Here is a 22,726-nt window from a genome sequence, read left to right on the forward strand (position 1 = left end):
AGGTGTCATAATTTGGAGCCAATCCTGAAGTATCGTATATGTTCTGATCAAATCCAAAAGGAAGAGTTCACCCAAAAATGAAAATTTGTTGAAAATGTACTCACCCTCAGGATATCCAAGATGTAGATGAGTTTGTTTCTTCATCAGAACAGATTTGAAGAAGTTTAGCATTACATCACTTGCTCACCAATGGATCCTCTTCAGTGAATGGGTGCCGTCAGAATGAGAGTCCAAACAGCTGATAAAAACATCACAATAATCCACACCACTCCAGTCCATCAGTTTGTGCGAACTGAAAAGATGCATGTTTGTAAGAAACAAAATACGAGTCCATAATCTATAATAACACTTCCTCCAGTTGTTATCTCACATCAAAATCAACTCACATATTAGAGCTGTTTTGGCTTGTAAACAGTGACAAAATGACTTTTTCCACTGGAGAAAGCAATATTATGGATAGAGGACTTGAATTTTAGCTGGAAGCAACGGCTCAAAGTTAAAACTTCTTAATGATGGATTTGTTTCTTACAAGAACGCAGTTTTTCAAGATGTTAACTGATGGACTGGAGCAGTGTGGATCATTGTGATGTTTTTATCAGCTGTTTGGACTCTCATGGACTGACGGCACCCATTCACTGCAGAGGATTGGTGAGCAAGTGATGGAATGCTACATTTCACCAAATCTGATGAAGAAACAAACTCATCTTCATCTTGGATGGCCTGAGGGTGAGTACATTTTCAACAAATTTGTATTTTGGGGTGAACTGTTCCTTTAAGTTTCAGTGAGCAATGTTGCACACTTTTAAATCTGAAATTAGATTTGTATCACTTTAGTCCCATAATTTGTTGAAAAACTTCTACAGTATGAAACAATGCAGTGCTAAAATGTTACAATGAGTTGCTGAAAAACAAACAACCAATCATAGACTGCCTCAATAGATGGCTTATTAAATATTCATGTATTTAAATCTCAGATCTGAGGCGAACATGTTGAGTTTAATTTTTGTTTTTCATCTTCGTTTTTGCAGCACGTTTCATCCAGAGCAGATTTACATGTTACAGTTAATAAACTCCTTTACAATTGGTTTCAAATTACGATGTATTTTCCAACTGGAATCCTGCACATATTCCTTCAGGATTTTGTGACTTGGGAAATGTGCATAAGAATAATCAGTGTCAATATACTCTTCTGTCATCGTGTACAGAGTCGAACATTCAGTTTTACATTGGCTTTTAAAATACATTATGACTGACATCATGTATCATTCGTCCCTGTCGAACTAGAGTGTGTGTGTGTGTGTGTGTTTTCTCCTTTAGTTTTGATCTAATTCTCTTTACAAATACAAATGAGTTTTAAATTCAAGCATCAAAAGTTTCCAACGAAACGGGATGTATGCAGAAATTAAGAAAATAGTTTTGTAAACTATATACACGGAACATAATTTAACAGATGATATTCACCCCTCCAAAATAAACAAAAAACAACACATGTAAACTTTTATGCTGTTCTGACAAACGTTATTACTATCCAGTTCGATTTTTCAGAACATCTGAAAAGAAGTTTGCGGCTTCATGACCAACACATATCGAGTGGTATGTATTGCATACATGTACACGGACACACACGGGTACGGGACCGCTGCGAGGTCACGCGTGTGTAGGCACCTCTTATGGAACACTTTGCGGTGTTTTGCGTCAGTACATTCCAGGTCCTTGATAATTCCGAAATGGAATGTCTAGAACTGTTTCCGATTGGATCAGTTCAGCTGGTGCTCACAGAACTCTGCCCTCTAGTGGCAGGGCAGTTAAATGGTTTTTAGAAAGGTTCTCGATGGTTCCGTCGCTCCGGCGGTGTGCGTACATGTGGTCAGGAACAGGATGGTAAAGGAGAGGGAGTAAATCATAAAATACAATCCTGATTTATCGCCATATTTCCCTTTTTTGGGCATTTTAGAAGTGAAATTCTAAACTACTATTCTACATCTTGATTGAGGTGACAGAAGGATGTAGTCTAGGCTGGTTAAGGGAAAACCTCCTGACCGGGCTCCTCTGCCTCCGGGATGGTCTGAACCGGTCTGACGGGCGAGGGGAAGCGGAACCTCTCCCTTCGGTCTTTGTAGTTGGGCGAGGATGAGGGCGAGTGGGCGGCCCAGCGGGACGGAGGACGGCGGTTGGCAGGACGAGCCGGACGCAGGAAGCAGGAGTCCAGAGGTGGAGCCACTGGCGAACGAGGCAAGTCCTGTGTCAAGAAACAAAACATAAGCTTTCAAACTTTTTTCTAACCAAGTTTATCTGTTAGTCGGTGGTAAGTCTGCAACAGTGTTGTTGTTGTCAGCTGAATTGTCAGCTGTTTTCGTTAATCAAAATAAAGCAGAAATAAAATGAAATATTACATTAAAAAACTTGAATGAAACTGCATTCTGCAATAAGTTTAGGTTGAAGTATAAAAATGACTAAGACTTCTAAAAATCACTAAAACTGAAATAAAAACAAATCAAAGTTAAATAAAAAAAAACTAAAACCATTACAAATGCTTGCGTTATTTGAAATAAAGCTGAAATAAAATCCAATCAAATATAAATATTAAATGAAAATTAGAAATTTACATTAGAAATGTTGCCTTGGCAACTAATTGAAATAAAAGTTGAAGTACTAAAATTAATAAAACTGAAGTAAAGTTTATATCAAATGAAAAATCAAAAAAAGAAGAAAAAACTACTAAAAATGACTAAAAAATAAAACTAAATTCAAGCTAAACAGAAATATTAAAAACTAAAACTAATAAAAATAGCAAAAGAACACAACAAAATTACTAAAACAAACAAATTAAAATGAAAATACAAAAATAAAAGTTAATTAAAAAGTTAAAATCTTAAAAAATAGTATAATACATAATACTAAAATAACACTGGTCTGCAAGCATTAGTGCTTTTACAGTTTAAACTTTTAACTAAAATGGATAAACTACCCAATACTGTCTGTAGCAAATAGTAAAGAATAACACTCGGTTTGTTTTGATTCAGCAGAACTTTTGCTTTCGAGGAAAAATGTGGTTTCAGCTTGATTTATTCTAAACAATTCTCCTGAGCGATAAAGCAAAAATTAAAAATGAATGAGATTCCAGCGTGAAAGGTGGATATTTTCTGTGGCTTGAATAATTCAGAAACAGGGATTTACTACGTCTACATGAATCTGCGTTCAGTTTTTGAGCGAGACTCTGAAGCTGATACAAAGTGAATTTAAATGGAGTCCAAAAAAATAAAAAAAACTGAATGTTTTTGATTTGTTTATACACTCCAGTGAAATCACATCGAACATGAAACCAGTCTTGTTACTGTTAACTAAAATTAAACTAATGATTTTTCATTTTTTTTAATGTTAATTGAAATAAAGCTAAAATAAAATAAAATCTAAATAACTAAATGTATTAAACTAAGAAAAACTAAGAAAAATGAGAAAAGAAAAAGCTAAATGACTAAACTTATAAAAATAAATGCTAATTCAAAATATTACTATGATATTGCACATAAATAATACTAAAATCATCCTGAAACACACTACAGTCATAACTGCAAGCTTTGAACAAGCATAAAGTTGTTGTTAGATGTTAAGAAATGAGACCCAGTATTAGCAGCAGATGTTAAACACTGTAGCAAAGGCACAGCCAACACCAACACCAGCCAGTGAACCCCAAACGACCCCAACACACCACTGTCACTGCATGCAGTAATATTGAGCGGCGCTCACATCCTGTTAACACCAGACAGCAAACATTACAGTACAGTGAACTGAGAAAGCACAAGATGTTACACTGTAGAGCTTCCATCAGTTGGGCTGGTGAGATTAAAATCCTTTGAAATGGACAAAAATAATAAAATTACAAACACACAAACACGTGGCAGCCAAAGGACCTATGAAAAATAAAAACGTGATTATATATTAATAGTTAAAATGGTTAAACCATCCAAAAAGCCATTTGTGAGTTTGACATACAGTGACTCCAAAGGTATTTGTACATTTAAAGGGACAGTTCACCCAAAAATGAAAATTCAGTCGTTTACTCACCCTCACGTTGTTCCAAACCTCTATGAGTTTCTTCCTTCTGTTGAACACAAAAGAAGATATTTTGAAGAATGTTGGCAAACAAACAGTTGACGGTAGCCATTGACTTCCATTGAACGGCTACCATCAACTGTTTGGTTACCAACATTCTTCAAAATATCTTATTCTTTGTTTAGCAGAAGAAAGAAATTAAAATGAAAAAAAAAAAAGAAATGGAGTAAATGACAGAATTTTCAATTTTGGGTGAACTATCACTTTAAGTCAATTTAAAAAAGTGTCCAAATACTTTTTGTTTTTATTTTAAACACTTTTTTTTTTTTTATCTTTTAAAAATGTCTATTTGGGAAACGTTGCACTTGAATAGTTTGTGTGTATTATTTAAAATCAACAAACAGTTTGAGACACTATGTATCAGCCAAAGTTTTGTTGTATTTTGCCATATGAAATCCTATCCCGTGTGGATGAATATTCGGGATAATAATTTCAGTCCAATAAAATCTCTGATAGCTTTTTGGATGACTGGTTATTGGTGACGTCATTAATATCAGACGATGGGCATGCTCACACCTACATGAGGACAAAAAAAGTGTGACCACAACAAAGCACATACAATATTTCCCATAATGCCTAGTGGTGAAACGGTGTCTAGAAACTGTGTGGCATGCGGTGAGAGAAGTCCATTAAAAACAGCGAGACGGAACACAAGTGAGGTCACTGTGAGTTCAAAGGTCAAGTAAGATCGGTGGAACTTACTGCACGGCGAGCGCAAGCTGAGTTACAGTCCCCAGGGTGCAGTTAGTAAGACAGTATGGTTCTGGAGACAACCCAGAAAAACAGGAGTAAACACACTGGTCAAAATAATACAACCACATCAGACTCAGGTTAGCTACAGCAGGGATCTGGCAAGTCTGGCCGGGTCGCAGGGCATCTACGGTAAAACCTGTAAAAGCAGCTCACTATCCTTTAAATATAAACATTACAGCACAATATAGAAGTTTGGTGAATCTCAAAACTTGTCCAGGTCACATTTCACTCCAAAATAAAAACAAACAATCAAACAAAAACAAAAAAACACTGTATTTTGGCCCAATAAATGTTGCCCAATTATCATTACAATATTGTGATATAATATAATATAACATAATCATTACTGCATAAATAAATAAGTTTTAATGCAGCAGATTTCTTAATGTAAAGAAATAGTAATAGTTCTAAAAAGGTATGGAAAATTTGCTTTATTATTATTATTATTATTGGGTGAAATGTGACCTGGACATGTTTTTGTGAGATTAGTCTTCATACATTGATAAATACTGATACATACACATATGATACATAAGTTTTTACTTGTTTTTATGCTCAGAATATATCCGTACTTTTAACTGATATTCTGCAAGGTGACTGTCTCTATTTAAAATTCCAAACAACAGAATGAATCGATTAAAAATGTACAAAAACATCTCATTTCCAATACAAGATTTTTACTAACTTGAATCACTCTAAACTGGCACAACTGAATTCATCCCGTTCTTCAGTTGTATTGTATGGAATCATGCCTAATAATATCCATTACATTCAAAAGACAAATCCCAGATGCATACACTGCTCACAAAGATCTATCTGCCTGTTATGATGTTCAAATCTTTGTAAATGTGTCTTTGACCATTAACATAGCATCATGGGATTATGCAATGATGCTGTTCCTACAGTAAATGCTGCTCTGTCTGTTGACGAATGTCTCGTGCTTTCATGTGAGGGATTAATCTTCCAAATGGATCGAGGTTGGCAGGCATCAAACACTGGATACAACTTTATTATGGTGAATTAGAACATCCTGCATCCAAAGTAGTTATGTAAGCTAGTTCCACTGCAAAATATAAAAAACACCAAGCAGCATGTGATTATACTACTGTTAGCATTGCAACAAAGCAGCGTGCTAAAGCATGCAGCTCAGATGTACAAGGCCTGTGCTCAGGCAGTATTTGGCAGCTGGGAATAAGACTTTTTGATACTTTATTATAACATAATTTTGTACAATGAAACTGCATTGTTCAAGTACGAAAACACTTAAAGAACTTCAAAAGGACGAAAGCCAACGGCTTTAGAAAGCTGCACGTGAACACACCGCACAGACTTCAGTCGACTGCAAACTGAACACGTGCGTTCTGTGCCTGCGTGAGAGGAGTTAGCTGTCTACATCAGCAGCTATCAATAGATATTCGTTATTCAAAGGGAGAAACCGAAACAAAGATATAAGAGATAAACGCAGATATACGAAACGTAAACAAAGCAGCACTTGCTTACCATTTTGAATATCTGTAACATTGATAACTTTCATTATTTTAAGCAGCTCATGTTGTTATGAAAACATTCGCATATTGGAATGCTTGGGCAAGATCATGTCACATCAAAAAACAGCCTTTTGACTGTGTCGCCTTCATTTACTTGCCCGTTTTCATCACTTTCGCTTTAATTCTCCTGCACAAACTCTTTCGCTAAACTGAACATCCAATCAGAGTTCTCTCTCTCACCGACAATCCGAGACGGCCAGACGCCGCAAACTATCGCCGACGTGAGCCCAACGAGTGGAACACACCAAACAAACTAGGCTGACGGACGCTCCCCAACGGCCGACCGTCAGCTTGGTGTGTACCAGGCTTAACAAGCAGCCAAATTTATACTGTAATATACACAACAAAATGAGACAAACTAAGTGTGCCTGTACCCGAAGGAAATAACAAAATCACAAATGAGGTCTCAATATCTCATTTGTGTCTACTAGACAGCAACGAGATTAGACAGAATGGAGACATTTGCTTAGGTCTCCTGCTAGAAAAAGACCCCAGAAATCTTATACATGTCTCTTCTAGAGTTTTGGAAGAGCTCGCAACACAATCTCAAACTGTGCTCAGATTTGCCAAGATAAAGTCTGAAATCAAAAGTTACAATTTCTAACAAAAAATATTCATTTTTATGACAAATTACAAAGACAAACATGTGCACATGTACAATAAGACCTGGAACAACTCTTAAGAAAGTAAGGTAAGTTTTTCAAGTTGACTAATTCTCCTGAGCTATAAAAAAGCATATATAGTGTTCTTCTTTTAGGTAGAATTAAATAAACCTCTCAGTTACCTCAAGACATTCTGGTTTCTCTGTGTCTCCGGTTTTGTTCAGAGCAGCTGCGGATGAAGCGGAAAGCCTCCTTTCTTCTCTGAAGCTCTGCTCCAGTAGTTTCTTATTCAAGATTCGTGCTGCGTTCTCAGCTAGTGTGTAGCCCGGAGGAGCGGATAGGTCCTGTCTGATGCTAATCACCTCTGGAGTTTTCTCGCCTTGCGTCTCTACAATCAGCTGCACAGGGCTTGGGGACCGGCCCCGAGAGTTCCTCAAAGGCCCCTGTGCAGCACAAACACTGGGAGATTTGGGGTCCGTTGGCCCTTGAGGCCCTGCTTCAGTGGGACGAGAGCGGCTTGGGGACTTGTTGAATTTCTGCATGGGGTCGTAAGCGATGGGCGTGTGGTCGATGATGTTGAAGAGGCTGGAGAGGCCGTCGTTGATGGTGGTGTGAACAGGACTGTCTCTGGTCGTAGTGGAACGGGCCCAAGCGGATTCGTTGTTCCCTTTTTGCTGCTGGGCAGTGGTTGTTGGGGTGGGAGCACGGGTTTGGCCGACAGGTTGTTCTGCCTTGCCAGAATTAGAGGGTTTCCGTTGGAGCTTGGGTGAGCCGTATTTCGGCGAACAGCATGGGCGTTCAAACTTGGCCTGTACGACTGGAGAGTACTGCATCTTTCTCAGGCTACGTGAGGGCGATGAGATGGGCGTGGAGCCTCCTTTGGGTGTCAGACAGCGGTGAGGGCTACTTGTGAGGGTGCGAAGAGCCTCTGTTTGCAATCCTACACTGATGGTCTGGGTGGTCTGTGTTCCCCGTGTGGTTAAACCATTCGTCTGGCACGCCATGTCCCGTAGCTGCCTTTCCGGAGGGCTGGATCCGGATGCAGAAGGTGATCGGATGGCATTCCGGGCAGAAAACGCCTTTTCCTTCATGTCGTCGCTCAGATTCCGTGACAGCTCCAGCTCTAATGATGAGGTATACCCGACTGCAGCGCAAATGGATGGGCGTTCTCCAGGCCTAAGTGCTGGCTCCAAATGACTCCTAAGCTCACACGGCCAGCTTCCTCCAAACACCTCCTCAGCACCTCCTACTACCTCCCCTCCCTTTACTTTGGTCACTTTGGAGAACATGTACTCCTGCTCAGGGGGGCCTGGAGCAGACCGCTCCCCTCGAACAGGACTGTGGAGAACATGTACCCCAAACTGTTCACCACCCTGGGCCACCCTGAGTGGGAGCTTTTGGCAGTACTCAGGGCTACTCATGGTGTTGGTGGTCAAGGTAGCGCTGGTGGTCAGGTACCAAGAGGCTGGCTGGAATGCTTCTGAAGTAGACTCGGGCCTTCGGGATTCTGCCCTTTCTGCCCATGCCTCCATCACCGGAGAGGGGATTACTGGGCCAGGAATGGGGCAAGCAGCCAGGGAGCTGGTGGACAGATCCCAACCCTTACTATTGAACTCCTCAATGTATTTGAGGTCATCTGGTGAAAGGGGAGGAGTCACATCGTCTCGTCCGTGCTCGCCAGGTTTGCTCTTATCTGGTAGAAAGGGGGAGCTGTCCATCAAACGCTGGAAGTCACTCATGGAGCAAACTGACTTCGCCCTGCAGAGGCAAAAATAAATGAAAAGTTACATTGGTGTTGCAAAACATTGTAACCAATACTGCTCTTGACTTGTTCAGCATCCTGTATTATTTTGAATTCATTGAGGGATTGCCTTATCTGCACAGGATAGACGCAGTGCTCAAAGAGAGTATATTATAAAGCAGCACAATGTCGCTGTTTACTTTTTGGAACAGTATTTGTGTCTCCAGGGGAGCACATCAGTGTTCTCAGAGTTGACCTTGAGAACATGATACCCTAAGAGCTGGGGATTTTAGGACCTTGGGAATAAGGGATCCTGGGAACAGGGTACATATCCCTAGGAACATGAGAGCCTGGGAATAGGGGATCTTGGGAACTGGGAACATAGGACCCTAGGAACATGGGACACTAGGAACTGGGAAACATAGATCCCTAAGAACATGGAAGCCTAGAAACTGGGGAAAATAGAACCATAGGAACATGGGAGCCTGGGAACTGGGGAACATGATAGAACCCTAAGAACATGGGCGCTTGGGAACTGGGGATATAGGACCCTAGGAATATGGGATACTAAGAAGTGGGGAACATCGAACCTTGGGAACAAGGTGTCCTGGGGACAGGGGATCTTGAGAACTTGAGAACATAGAACCCTAAGAACATAGAAGCCTGGAAACAGGGGATCTTGGGAACTGGGGACATAGGACCCTAGGAACATGGAATGCTAGGAACTGGGGAACATAGATCCCTAAAAGCATGGAAATCTGGAAACTGGGAAAATAGAACTCTAAGAACATTGGAGCCTGGGAACAGGGGAACTTTGGAACATAGTACCCTAGGAACATAGGAATGGCTCCATCAAGAGCATGCCAATGATACTTTAAAGCACTCTATAGGTAGCCATTTAATGTGTCAGCCCCAAAGGATAAGTATCTTTATTAGAACAATACACGTGTACTGATGAAGTAATATATCCTTTGTTGCTGGCACATTTAATCTCTGGCCTACCGAGAGTAAACTATTCCTTTCCATTCACAATTCTCCAGAGATGTTGCTGAAATGGCAACAACAGCGGAGTCTAAACATAGCTGTTAGCCTGCGCTCAAACAAGGGCAAAGTGAAATTGATTGATCCGTACAAGGTGAGATGGTCAGAAAAAGACACTGAAGCTTATTAGCAGTAACTGAAACAATGTTGAGACCTTTGAAAAGGACAATGATAAATGGACATGGGGTTAATAACCTGGACTCATAGGAGTTCACTGCCAGATAACAAAACAAGCAACTAAAGGCCTCAGGTTTCATAATCATGCAATGTTTAAAATAAGCAAATTAGCAATGTTTTCTAAGGCCAGGATCACTTTAAGTATACATTGACAAATCTTACCCCTAACCCCTTTAGAAGTAAACTATGGTATCTTCAATCATTGAAAACACCACTCTACTTATAATTATGACAAACTAACCCTAATCATATTATACATCTTTCAGCGTTGAAATATAAGATAACTTGTTTTCAAGTTTTGTCAAGCTTTGCTATTCTTCAGAGCACTTTTAGGTTCCTAAGAGAAGAGCAAAACTTGCATTGACTAGAACACACATACTCATAAACACACACATACTGGTAAACAAAAAAAACATACCTGAGTAGGCTGCCACTACTCTTCTCTTCCTCAGGGTATATGGCAGGATCCACATTTTCAGAAATCTCATTCAATGCCTGAAACAACAACACAGTTAAAACATAAAAGCCACAAAATGTTAACTTGCTTTAAGAATTTATGTGGTACATTGAGTGCAGATTGTTTTGCTATGTAATAACTCTTCCTCATTTCACATGCAAAGATGTTAGCCAATCATAATTGAGGTCATATACATACAGAACTCTTTTACAGCAGCAAAAACAGCATATTTAATAAGGGTCAGAGAGAGGATAATAGCTTTTGGTGGCAAAAAAACAAATAGACTGATATTATGAATGGACCTCAAGAAAAAAAATTAAAAATACTGAAAAAAAAATGCATGATAAAAAAATGTGCCCTATCGTGCAGTGTGTACTGATGTCTTACTCTGTCTCTTACTTCCTTCAGGTGAGGGAACCTCTTTTCGCTCTCCAGGCGTGATGGAGGAGGCACCTCGGCTTCGCTCAGAGGATCCAGAGAGAGGGCATCCAGGAACAGGCTTTCTGGGGGCCGGTGTCCCTCAAAGGGTCTGGGTCTGCCCATCGCCCCTTTCTCCTCCAGCGTGGCCTCCGAGTCAGAGTGGGAGCGTGTGTGTGCGGCTGTGCACGGGGAGTGTGGCGATCTAGGAGCCTTACAGGGGCTCTCCTGAGGGGAGAAGACATGTGCTGCGCCGCCTTCTGACTGAAGAACATCTTTCTGCATCTGGGGTGAAGAAGAGGAGATGTTGGCTTTGTTTCAAGACCTAGTAAGCTGTCTTCCTGCCAATTGTCTTAGGCAAATATCTTCTAAGGCAGAGTTTTCTGGCCAGCTGAACCCCTTAGATGTGAAACATTTACTTGAAGTCTCTCCTGAGATAATAAATTAATATTTCAATAATTCAACAACACATTCCCATGTTCATTTAGTCTTTTATTAAAAGTGATTTATTTTGACTTTGTAGCTGGAACCCAATCAAATGTAATAATAATAATAATAATAATAATTTTAGTTATAATTATATTATTATATTTAACTTTAATTATTAGAAATGAATACAGAAATATATTACTATTGTAAATTACAATAAATAAAATAAAAAAAAATCTATATTTAATAATTATACTTTTTTTTACACTACAAGTTACAATACTAATATTTAGGTATTTATTATTTTTATTTTTATTAATATTTTTTTCAAATGTTTAAACCCTAAAGCTTTAAACATTTCAAATCCTCAACCTTTTATTTTGCCGTAATACTGCTGAAATGCTGTAAACTTCTGTCCACAAAATTGTTGTAAATGTGTAAATAGAGTGAACCTTGTGCATGTTGCATTACTAAATGCATGTTAAACTCGCAGCACAAGCAGAGTTCTATGCATTTACTGTGAACTACTGAGATGCTGAATACAGTGGATTATATCATGAAATAATGAGTTTCCATTATTGATTCTGCTATTTTCCTGTTTATCTCTGTGAAGCTGCTTTGACACAATCTGTATTGTATTAAATGCTATAGAGCTTTTCAGCACTGAATACAGTTACTGTACATGTCTTGTTTCCCATGTATTGATGTGTATGAGTGAAATTAGCAGGATTTACGCCCCAGACCTTTTCCATCTTTCGGTGCATTTCCCTTAAGCTGCGGTCCCACTCCTGTCTCTCTTTCTCGAACCGCTCCAGTAGTTCATTCCTCTCACGGGTCCAGCGCTTTTCTCCGTGCTGTAGTTTCCAGTGCAGCTCCAGTGATGTGCTGTGACTGTCAGCCAGCAGACGGCACTGTTCCTCCCGCTCCTGCTGTAGCACGTCTGCAGAGTCTGCACCTTCATCTGCGACTGCGCCTGCAGACTCACCTCTCATATCCTGCAGCTGCAGACAAGGAAAAGAATAAATGCCTGCATTGGATATGTTAGAAATGGCAAACTACAGTCTTGCAGAGCATGCACAATATGCTAATTTTATGTATGCACAGAACAACCGAATAAAACAATGTATTTCATAATTAAATGCACTACACTGGACCTTCCATTTACAGTATGACAAATGAACCACAATTACAGATGATATTTATAACATCAACTTCTTGGTTTAAGAAGAAGTTTATGACATCAGCTTCTTGGTTTTTAATGTAAACAATGGATAAAAAATGTGAAATAACCATATTTATTTCTAATATGTTTATAGAATATCACTTGCTGAATTAAACCTGCAAATTATTGACATCATATTATCATTTATTAACACTATTAATATATTATTATTATAATTATTATTATTATTACACTTACTAAATTAAACCTACAACTTACTGACATTATTAATTTATCATTAGCATTTATTATTACTATTAATCTATTACTATTATTATCAATAATACTAGTGTTACTAAACTTGCAGAATTAAACATGCAACTTACTGACATCATATGAAAACAATCTAGCCATATAATAATAATAACTTTTATTATTATTATTATCATCATTAGAATATTCACTGAATTAAATCTGCAAATATGCGAAATTATTGCATCATATGACAACATTCTAGCATTATTATTGTTAATTAATAAGAACATTATTATTATTAATAATTATTAGTATTAACAATAATGTCTAATGAATACTAATGATTGTTTCTATTATTTTTGCATTTGGTGAACTGCTATTTGTTAAATACAATTTATTTTTATTTTTTTTACACAAAAAGTATATAGTGTATAGTATACAGTACATGGTGTATACTGCAAAGAATGGAATCAGCAGTATGTGAGTGTTCTTTCTGAACACAGCCATACAAACACACTCAAATAGGACTCTACATAGCTAAATAGCAACTGTAAATGTATACTCGGAGTGTAAGTTTGTGCAGTAAACTGCAGGATAGTCCAGATACACCTTCCTCACATGTCTAGCCAGATGTTCCTAAATCTACTCACTGTCTGAATGAGCAGGGCTCCTCTGACATCTGCTTTCTTTTAATAGACCATGACTGTGTTTGACGGTCGAACTGCACCACTGCATAAATATAGCTGGCTATTTAAAGACGCTCCCTAACTCACCGACACCAAAAGTCACTGTGCGCCAAAAGCAACGCATGGCCCTGCAGATGCTTAACGTCTTAGCAGATGCTGCTTAACTAGATTTATGTCTAGTTAAGATATAAAGAAGATTAGTTTTATGACAAGACCAAATTTTACTAATTTGACCTTTTAGAAAGTCACCTTGGACACTGATAAAATTGATTAACGGTTTAAAAATACTTTAAAAAAAAAAAGGTTTTTTAATTTTAATTCAAGAATTCTCTTCTGCTTACCAAGGCTGCATTTACTTGATACAGCAGTGATATTGTGAAATATTATTACAATTTAAAATAACAGTTTTCTATGTGAATATATTTCAAAATGTAATATATTGCTGTGACTGACTGCTGCCAGTCTTCAGTGTCACATGATCCTTCAGAAATCATTCTAATATGCTGATTTGCTGCTCAAAAAAAAAAAAAAATGTTTTTTTCTGATTATTACCAATGTTGAAAACAGTTGTACTGCTTCATATTTTTATGGAAACTGTAATACATTTCTCTTTTCAGGATTCTTTGATGAAAACAAATTTCAAAAGGACAGCATTAATTTGTCTTAATTGTCTTTACTGTCACTTTCGATCAATTTAATGTGTCTTTGCTTAATAAATGTATTAATTTCTTTTTAATTTCTTTCTTTCTAACTTTTTAATGGGAGTGTAAATCATTTAGTTTCAAATATTTTTAAGTTCTTATTTCTTATTCTTATTTTAAAACGCTTTTTAAACCACAGAATTAAACAGTTGTTCTAGACATTTTTAAATGCAGAATTGATCAAAAATTCCATTTTTATTAAAAATGAACTATTTTTACATATATAATAGTTTGTGCTTAATTCCAGACTCGTGAATGCGTGAGTGACCGTTAATAAAGTTGATGTGATGTAGAGCGTTTGAGTTTAGTCACTTATGAGATTCCACGTCTGTTAGGATGCTCCCTATAGACAGCAGTCAGGTTTTAGGTGCTGTACTGCTGTTCGCAGGTGATTCTTCTGTGATATGAGGTTTGTTTCGGTACCTTGGTGACGTGACTTCTCATTTCAGCGCGCTGTATCTCCCACGCCGCTCTCTCATTGGCTAACGTCTGCTGCAGCTGCCAGCGCCGCTGGGCCTCCTCGCGGAGCTCCGCCCTGAACTCCTCCAGCAGAGAGCGCAGCGCATGCAGCACCCGCCGACTGTCACCCGCCTGCACACACAGACCACACAGTTATTGCTCAGAGGCTCGATGGAATCCTCGACGAGTTTTAGTATCGTCTCAACTTCGTCTCAGATGTTTCTCCTGCTATTCTTTAGGAAAAAGACACAAATGAGTCACTAGTTGTCATCCAGTAAGAGTGTAGAGCTATAAAATGAATGCGAACAGCAGCTCAGATCACGAGTATGGCGAGAATTTGTCAACTAGTATAATAATTCTAACACGGTCCGAGAATAAGAATCAAAGTGAAGCGGCACTGTGATCTTTTCATGGTTCGCAGGAAAAGCAGCTCCACACCAACTGTATCTCTGCAAGTGCTGTGACTTTGAGTCGCGTATAATGTGCGTTTGAAAATGCAACAAACGTCAAACATCTTGCCGTGTTTTTAAAGAGAATGGTTTAGAAATCTGTTGTCAACAAAAGAGAAGCATTTCCCTGTGGTTTTCCACCAAGATAAATGCTCTATGGTTTAATGTTTGAAAGCACACAAAATAACAACCATAACAGTATTCTAGTTGTACTGCTGTTATATATAAAAATGTATTATTATTATTAGTAGTAGTAGTAGTGTTTGTAATAGTATTTATTTCATTTTAACTAATGTAATCTCTCTTTTTTACTGACTGCAATTGTATTTTTTTCTTTTGTGTATTTCCCATGAAACTTTTTATGTTTACAATTTTTTTAAATTTATTGTAAAACACTAAACATAATAAATTACCACTGTGTATGAAATGTGCTACGTAAATGAACTTACCATACATTGCTTAGCAGTAGCAATAATAGCAGTACATATACATATATATACATATATATATATATATATATATTAAAATTATCATGAAATACTTTACAGTTCAATTGCATTATACTGTTTTTTTTATTGATATAGCTTTCATAATTTAATTAAATAATAACAATAAATAAATAAATAATTGAGAAGCAGTACTTTTTCTTCTATTTAGTCTGTGTAGTCTCTGTCAATCTTATATAGGAGAAATCAGTGAGATTTTACAAAAAGATTTCATTTGGGATTTTTCTTTTCTGCATGTGAGGGACTGTAAAACGCATCTCTAAGAACGAACTCATTAGTTGTGTATTTGTATTATTAATTGAGCAGATGTGGGAGAGAGTTAATCATGATACAATAACTGAGTCTGTCTTAGTCAGCGCCGCTCCTAAGCGGCTTTAATTAAAGAAACAGTTCTGTCATTACTGATTCACACTCGTGTCATTTCAGAGGCGTCCTGTTTAAACTGGAAGTGAGTGCAAATGAGATTTGTGAGCAAAGAGGAACATTTATTAATTCTGAGACACATTAATATCAAATCTCTATTAAATTTAAAGACAAAGCGTGCAATTTCTGTGGCACTAAACAGAATTGCAAACAAATTCAAATTTCTAATTCACCATTTATTGAAATAATGTTATATTCGGCTCTGACAAACACTGCATTTCAATTTAGTGCAGCCAGTGGTGCAGAAATAACACTTTAACAGTAATGTCCTATGGGTGAAGGCTCAATAAACCGATATTGTACTAAGGAACATATCTTCCCTAAACTTCGTCAGCACAGCAGAAAACCACAGCATCAATGAAGCCAACTGCATTTGTGTTAAAAGTGCGTGTTCAGCACAAATGACTTTTACTGAAATTCATTCAAAACCCTATGCATGCCGAGAAAAGGCCACGTCCTTACAAACAAGAGTATGTGGCAGTTTTTAATGATTTGTAAAACTAAAGCGTTCACAAACTCCTGCACTTAGAGCGGTTAAATAATAGACTAGAGCTGCGAGAACGTTTACTGCTTTATACGGAGCAAACAGGAGCTGCTGCTGAAACATTTACACTTATTTAATATTTACTACAGGACACAGAGAAGAGAGATTTTAAGGTGAACAATCATGAGCACAAATTTCATTTTTCCTATAGTTTGTTTAATATACGAAAGGATAAATATGATTAACAACAATCTCGCATCCCAAATTATGTCTAAACACTGTGGATTATTACAGAACTTCTTGCTTAAAATGAATCGCTTCTTGTTTTCCTAATTTGTATTTGGATAAAATCATCTGCTACATGAATAAATGCAAATATATTTAAAAATGTCTTTAAGCTAAACTTTACAATTAATTTGATTTGCCATAGAATAGACATTTGCTTGTATTTGGCACAACTAACATGTATTAAAAGTTTAGAAATACAATCCTGCTACAAACCACACTTTCACATGTTTTATGGATACGTTGCTGTGATATTCAAAAAATAATCAAATCAAATCAAATTAAAAATAAAAGTGAGTGAATACCTGTGAAATTATTTTCATTACAAAATATGTTTCTGTGGTATTTGACCTGTTTCTGGTACTGGAATCTCTCTGGTGACAGCAGGAGGGGGCCGGGCTCTGTGAGGTCACTTCCTGTGATTTGGGTGCACACTTTATCTTCCCTCTCCGTCTCTCCATCACCCTGCTCGACCATAATGCCCAGTTCTGGAATGTTCTCCAATCGTTCATACTGAAGAAACAAAGAGTTAAAGTTTAATCAAAACTTAATAAAATGAAATAAAATTATAATTAAACTAAAAAAACTTAATAAAATAAGACTAAATATTTTTATATAAAGCTAAAACTAAATTTAAACAAAAGAAAAATAAAGATAATAAAAATGTATAAATAAAATAAAATAAAACTACTTTTATTTCTTTAATTACACAATCTTGATGGTCTTAAAACAGGCTTCGAATATTACTTCTTTCTCATTTTTTTATTTTCAGGACTTTTTAATGAGATTCACCCATTCTATATATATATATATATATATATAAAAAAAATGTCTGTGTGTTTTTACTACTAATAAAATTATAAAAATTATAAAAGATTTTTTTTTTTTAAACCTGTGATACCTGTACTGGATTATGCATTAATTATGCTGAAGTACTGATGTACTAATGTACTTTAATGTATATATTTACATTTAAATTCATTAGCAGATGCCAATGAATTTAAATATAAGTACAATGATTCTATGCAAAGCACTCAAAGCATAGATTTAATGAGTTCATGTAGTCCCTGGAAATCAAACCCATGATCTTGGTGTTGCTGGTGTTCAGTCTAACTAACATTACTGCACTGGAAATGTTCTTAAGCTTCACTTTTAAATTTCGTTGTGCTTCAGAAAACTAACATTTGTTTTCAGCAGAACACAGCAGCTGTTGTAGATATGACAGATGGACTGTGAAATGAAAAATCATGTGCTCACACTAATTCACACTATTTCAAAGCTGAACTGTTGTGGTTCGTCAGATGACCGACTGCCATTAAAGAGACAAACATATCTTAAAAAAAAAAAAAAGTAGTGACACACGTCTACAAGAACTCATCAGAAATGCAAACTTCACATTACTCATCTTTTGCATCTCAGAACATTCATTATTTCTGATCTCACTAGTTTAATTAAAACTTAATAAAAAATAATAATAAAAAAACTAAATATTTGATTAATAACTAAAACTGAAACAAAAAATATAATACATTTTATTCAATTTATTTTATTGTTTTTTCAGTTAGTTTTAGTTTTATATATTGTTTTATTTGTATTATTATTTATTTATATGCAAAATGCATTCATGTATCTGTAAATACATATAATAAAGTACATCAATACTCTAGCATGATTAATGCATAGTCCAGAAATAATCACAGGTGCAAAAAAAACCCTTTAAACTAAAGCATGTGGTAAATGAACAAATGTAACATTACACTGACATTTTTATTGACTTTTTATAGATGCGCTGGGTAAATGTCATAAAAACTTTCAAGAAATGTCCTGCTCATCTGGTCTAGGCTGATTATTCTGGATCCGCTCACCTCAGCATGCGCTCCCTCCTCCAGTCCATCCGTCCTGCGGCCGAGCCTCCAGTGCATCAGGATCCAGCGCAGCTTCATGTAGACAATGACCATATTGTGGCGGAACAACCTCACTTCCTGTTGCAGCAGGACTCTTTCCTGCGGCCATGTTGGCTCATGAGATTGGAGTCCCTGCAGCTCGAGTCCTCGCCGGGCCTCGACTCGCCTCCTCTCCTCCTCCTGCACAAGCCAAAGCATTCAAAGACAGAGTTATGCTTAATATACTTGTTATTATTATGACATAAGACAGATGCATGCTTGCATAGAGAGCAATAAAACTATGAAATATCATGTGGATGTTTGAGGCAAGTAGAAAAGTAATTCCTACTTGAAAAACCATCTAAAAAGAAGTGGGTACCTGGCTAGGCTGGTAAACCGTCTTGGACCAGCAATAAAGCAATAATTAGTTCTAATAACTAGTTTAACTCTAAAAGCCCACTATCATATTTGACAGATTAAATTCTAAGGTCTCAAAATTATCAAAATGTTATTGATAGACCTGTCGCACGCCATCTACTCCATGCCTTCTGTCGTCCGACTGATTGTTTAGACTATTTTATCAAGTAAAAACTTTTAATGTACAATATTTGGACAAACGTCCTCCTTCAGCTCGTGCTTCACGTGTCTTTTTGCAGTCAAATCTTTAAGTAAAAATAAGAATAACTTTGATTTTGTTAGTAATATTTTAAGATGAACACTTACTGGACTGAAGAATCGATTTACTTCATAATCCAGACATCATTTTTTAGAAAAGTAATCAAATATGATCAAAAGGCTTATGAGGAACATTTATTTGATCATCTCTCAATCATCATTGTATTATATGTTTTGATCATAAAACTAATCATTTAAATATCATCTTACTAAGACATATTATTTGAGATATAGAGAGACAACTGACATTTATTTCATTTTATGTCAGTATCTGCTATAATGTCATAAAGATCTCATTGATTTACATGACAAGCATCAGAGTTGCATCACTTTTTGATCATATAAATATCAGGATCTGCAATAAAATTGCATATTTTGCATATATGATGGACCAAATATGGTACTCACATGTGCAAACTTTTTTTTTTTTTTTTTTAAATGTCTAAACATTCAGTAAACTATTCCATTTAAAAATAAAATAAAAAACTTTTTGACTATTATTTCATGTCACACTTTACAGAGTTAAGCTGGTATTACCTAGTGGTTATACAGACTAGTCAACTAGTTATACTGGTTTTACTCTTGGTATACTGTCTATCCATCAGTTTTACACGTGAAGAGCTTTTGAATTGATGACTTGTACAGTAGGTCTGATCCTGTTTCTAAAAGCAAATCATGTCAAGTCACATTTACTTCTATATTGCTTCATACAATTGCACATTGTTTCAAAGCAGCTTTACAGATGAGACTAATACAACTTAATCAGTAACGCATCTCTCAGCAGATAATACTGTAGTCGGTTTAGTTCAGTAATGTACCTGAGCGATGGATGAAGTGAAGCTGTCTCTCTCCTCCGCTCCTGCTCTCATCCTCCTGTCGTGGTCCAGGCGGAGCTGTGTTTCTCTGGTTGGTGTTCCCATCTCGGGCAGGACCGGGTCACGGAACTGGACCCCATCAGAACACACAACAGCAGTCTCAAAATCCCAGCACTTTTGAGAGAAACACCATCAGTTCTCATGCACAAACCCATCTGTGTCATGCAGCACGGCAGATGTGAGGTGATGTTTTAGCTTCTCTTCACATGGATGGTTAGGCAGGAAAATATTACACTGCATTCTAAATGGAACAGTTTCCTAATAAACTCTCTGGAGATAAATGCAAGAGAATTAACTCAGTCAGCCAAAGGAAGATTCTCCATGAAAGAAGCTCATAATCAATTTAGATTCATTTCTACTCTGAAGAAATACTAAAGCTGTGCTTTATGTGCTAACAAATGTCTTAATGTACAAGTGAAATATTTTTGTTATCTGAAATGATTTAATTTCTACTATTTTTCAAGACAACATTTCTCATTTTTGTTTTAAGATTAAAATATCTAAAAGTAATATTAATAAAATAATAATAATAATAAAATAATAATTAATTAATACCATATAGAAATGGTAAAAAAAGACAAAAACAGACAACTAAATTTATTTTTAATACAATTGAATTTAGAAATTTTATATATAGAAATATACGATCTAATTATTATCTAAATATTAACAAAAACTATTGTATAGGCTCATATAACGCATACTATCGTTAATCATAAAGACGATAAAATAAGCATATGCTGCATTAATGACTGAGTGCATTTGATCAGTATCACCAGGTTATAATTACAAGTGAGAAACGCTTTTGTTTTCGAGTTCTTTGTTTTAAGGGATAGCACATAAACTGGGACAAACACATATCAAATTAAATGCAAACATATATATCAACAGATGACACGATGAACACATACAGCCCTTATTTTCAACAGAAACATCACATTTTCCAAAGCCCCTGCGTGAGAGGATGGTGAGTGATCGTAATTCATGACAAACTAGTGTGATTTTAAATGAACAGCAGTGATTGTGAGCAGAGTGAGAAGAAATCAAAAGAATCACTGTGAGACAATGATGTGAATTAAGTGGTTCGAGTGAACAAACTGCTCTCGGTTTCATTTAGTTTCATCAGACGAATCAATGCTGTTGCTGTATCTGGTCTAATAACCTGGTGTAAAATAACTGGAAGTGCTATTTTATGACATTTGGCTTGCTTCCATTCGGTTTTATTACATTAGAGATTTATTGCATTTTATTAAATTAAATAAAGATGCACAAACTAGGGAGAATCGCTCTTTATAGTAAAGTATGCCATAGGCTTTCCTTTCCCTCTGAAAACAGGCTCTGTTTCAAAACCTTTCTGTCTTCATAGGCAGCATCATAAATGTCATATTGCATAAAGAATTTAAAACACTACACAGAAATCAAGTTAATAACAAAATACTAAAAAAACAAAAAAATAAATCACATACACATATTGTGTAAAATAGTCCATTTTAATTTATTTTTAATTGTTAATTCTATAATAATTAGAAATAAAATATTTATTTAAATGTATAATTAATAACGATTTAATCTAAAAATGTATTTAATTTTATAAATATATTTAATGCATTATAGGACTGCATTTGCCATAATATATCCAAAAAGGCATTTTAAAACTAGCATAACCATTGTTTAGGCCAGGTTTTACCTCCAGAATGTGTCTATGATGCCTAAACAACGAAAGCTAAGTTTTGAAACAGATCCAGAGACATCTGTAGTAGTTTTTGTGGGAGATTTGTCTGACAGAGAAACTCAATATTCACACACTGTCATTTCAAATCTAATAAAACGTTTATTTTGAAATCTGTAGCCATATTCATAAATACTTCAGGCTTAGATGCAACCCTTGTGGTTCAGGTTTTAAAGTGTGGTACCTCTGAACGCACCGAGGTCATTCGTGTTTCACGATGGAAATGTCATTAAACCAGTGTGTGAATATTTCCTCGGTTTTGATCTGTACTGCACATTTTCACAAGGAAAGGCACTCCACCTCTAGTTTTCTACACACCACCTAAACAGCTCTTACTGGCCTTTTTTAATGTTACAGCCTTGGTTATGTCTGAATATCATCTGTGGCTTTTTTCATGTAATATGGTTATATTTTAAATAGGAAAACCTCTGCTTTTATTGCAAATACAACTTTAATGGTCTACTATGATATAATTGTAAAATGTACATTTATTAGCATTATTATTACGATACTTTAAAATATTAATAAGATCATTATTAATTACATAAGATTTGATTTAGTAAAATAAATATATCATTATATTATATAATATTGAATCAATAATATAAATTAAATAAATGTTTCATTATTTCATTATCTTACAGTTTTAATACATTTTTTAAACAAATTTCATTCTACTAAAGTTCAGAGAAAAGCAATGCATGTCAGCGCTTTCTTGAAAACAACTCACCACATTACTGTTCCAGCTACTTCTGTATTTCCATCAAGCACATGATGACATCCAAAGAGAACCAAGGCTTTACAGAAACGCTTGTTTTGGCAGTGCATGGGAAAATATATTTCAGCGTTTACCATCTTAACTAATGCAGCACATAGA

General features: G+C 36.1%; 1 protein-coding gene across 7 annotated transcripts in view; it reads right to left on the reverse strand.

Annotated features, from left to right (window-relative positions):
* Nucleotides 1-716: 716 nt before the first annotated feature.
* LOC131526957 (microtubule cross-linking factor 1) overlaps nt 717-22,726 on the reverse strand; it is a 57,115-nt gene continuing 35,105 nt past the window's right edge. For 2 of the 7 annotated variants that reach the window (XM_058755721.1, XM_058755758.1), the window contains 9 exons: nt 20,064-20,189; nt 18,553-18,771; nt 17,039-17,200; nt 14,505-14,672; nt 12,021-12,278; nt 10,819-11,133; nt 10,393-10,469; nt 7,198-8,773; nt 717-2,239 (listed from right to left, as the gene is read on the reverse strand). In XM_058755721.1, the coding sequence (XP_058611704.1) occupies nt 2,021-2,239; nt 7,198-8,773; nt 10,393-10,469; nt 10,819-11,133; nt 12,021-12,278; nt 14,505-14,672; nt 17,039-17,200; nt 18,553-18,771; nt 20,064-20,189 (3,120 nt within the window). In that variant the 3' untranslated portion in view covers nt 717-2,020. Of the gene's footprint in view, nt 2,240-4,815; nt 4,877-7,197; nt 8,774-10,392; nt 10,470-10,818; nt 11,134-12,020; nt 12,279-14,504; nt 14,673-17,038; nt 17,201-18,552; nt 18,772-20,063; nt 20,235-22,726 lie in introns of all 7 variants that reach the window. The other 5 variants (XM_058755708.1, XM_058755738.1, XM_058755748.1 and 2 more) reach the window with 4 other exon arrangements.

This window comes from Onychostoma macrolepis, chromosome 02 (assembly GCF_012432095.1).
Source record: "Onychostoma macrolepis isolate SWU-2019 chromosome 02, ASM1243209v1, whole genome shotgun sequence".
In the NCBI taxonomy this organism is placed as follows: domain Eukaryota; kingdom Metazoa; phylum Chordata; class Actinopteri; order Cypriniformes; family Cyprinidae; genus Onychostoma; species Onychostoma macrolepis.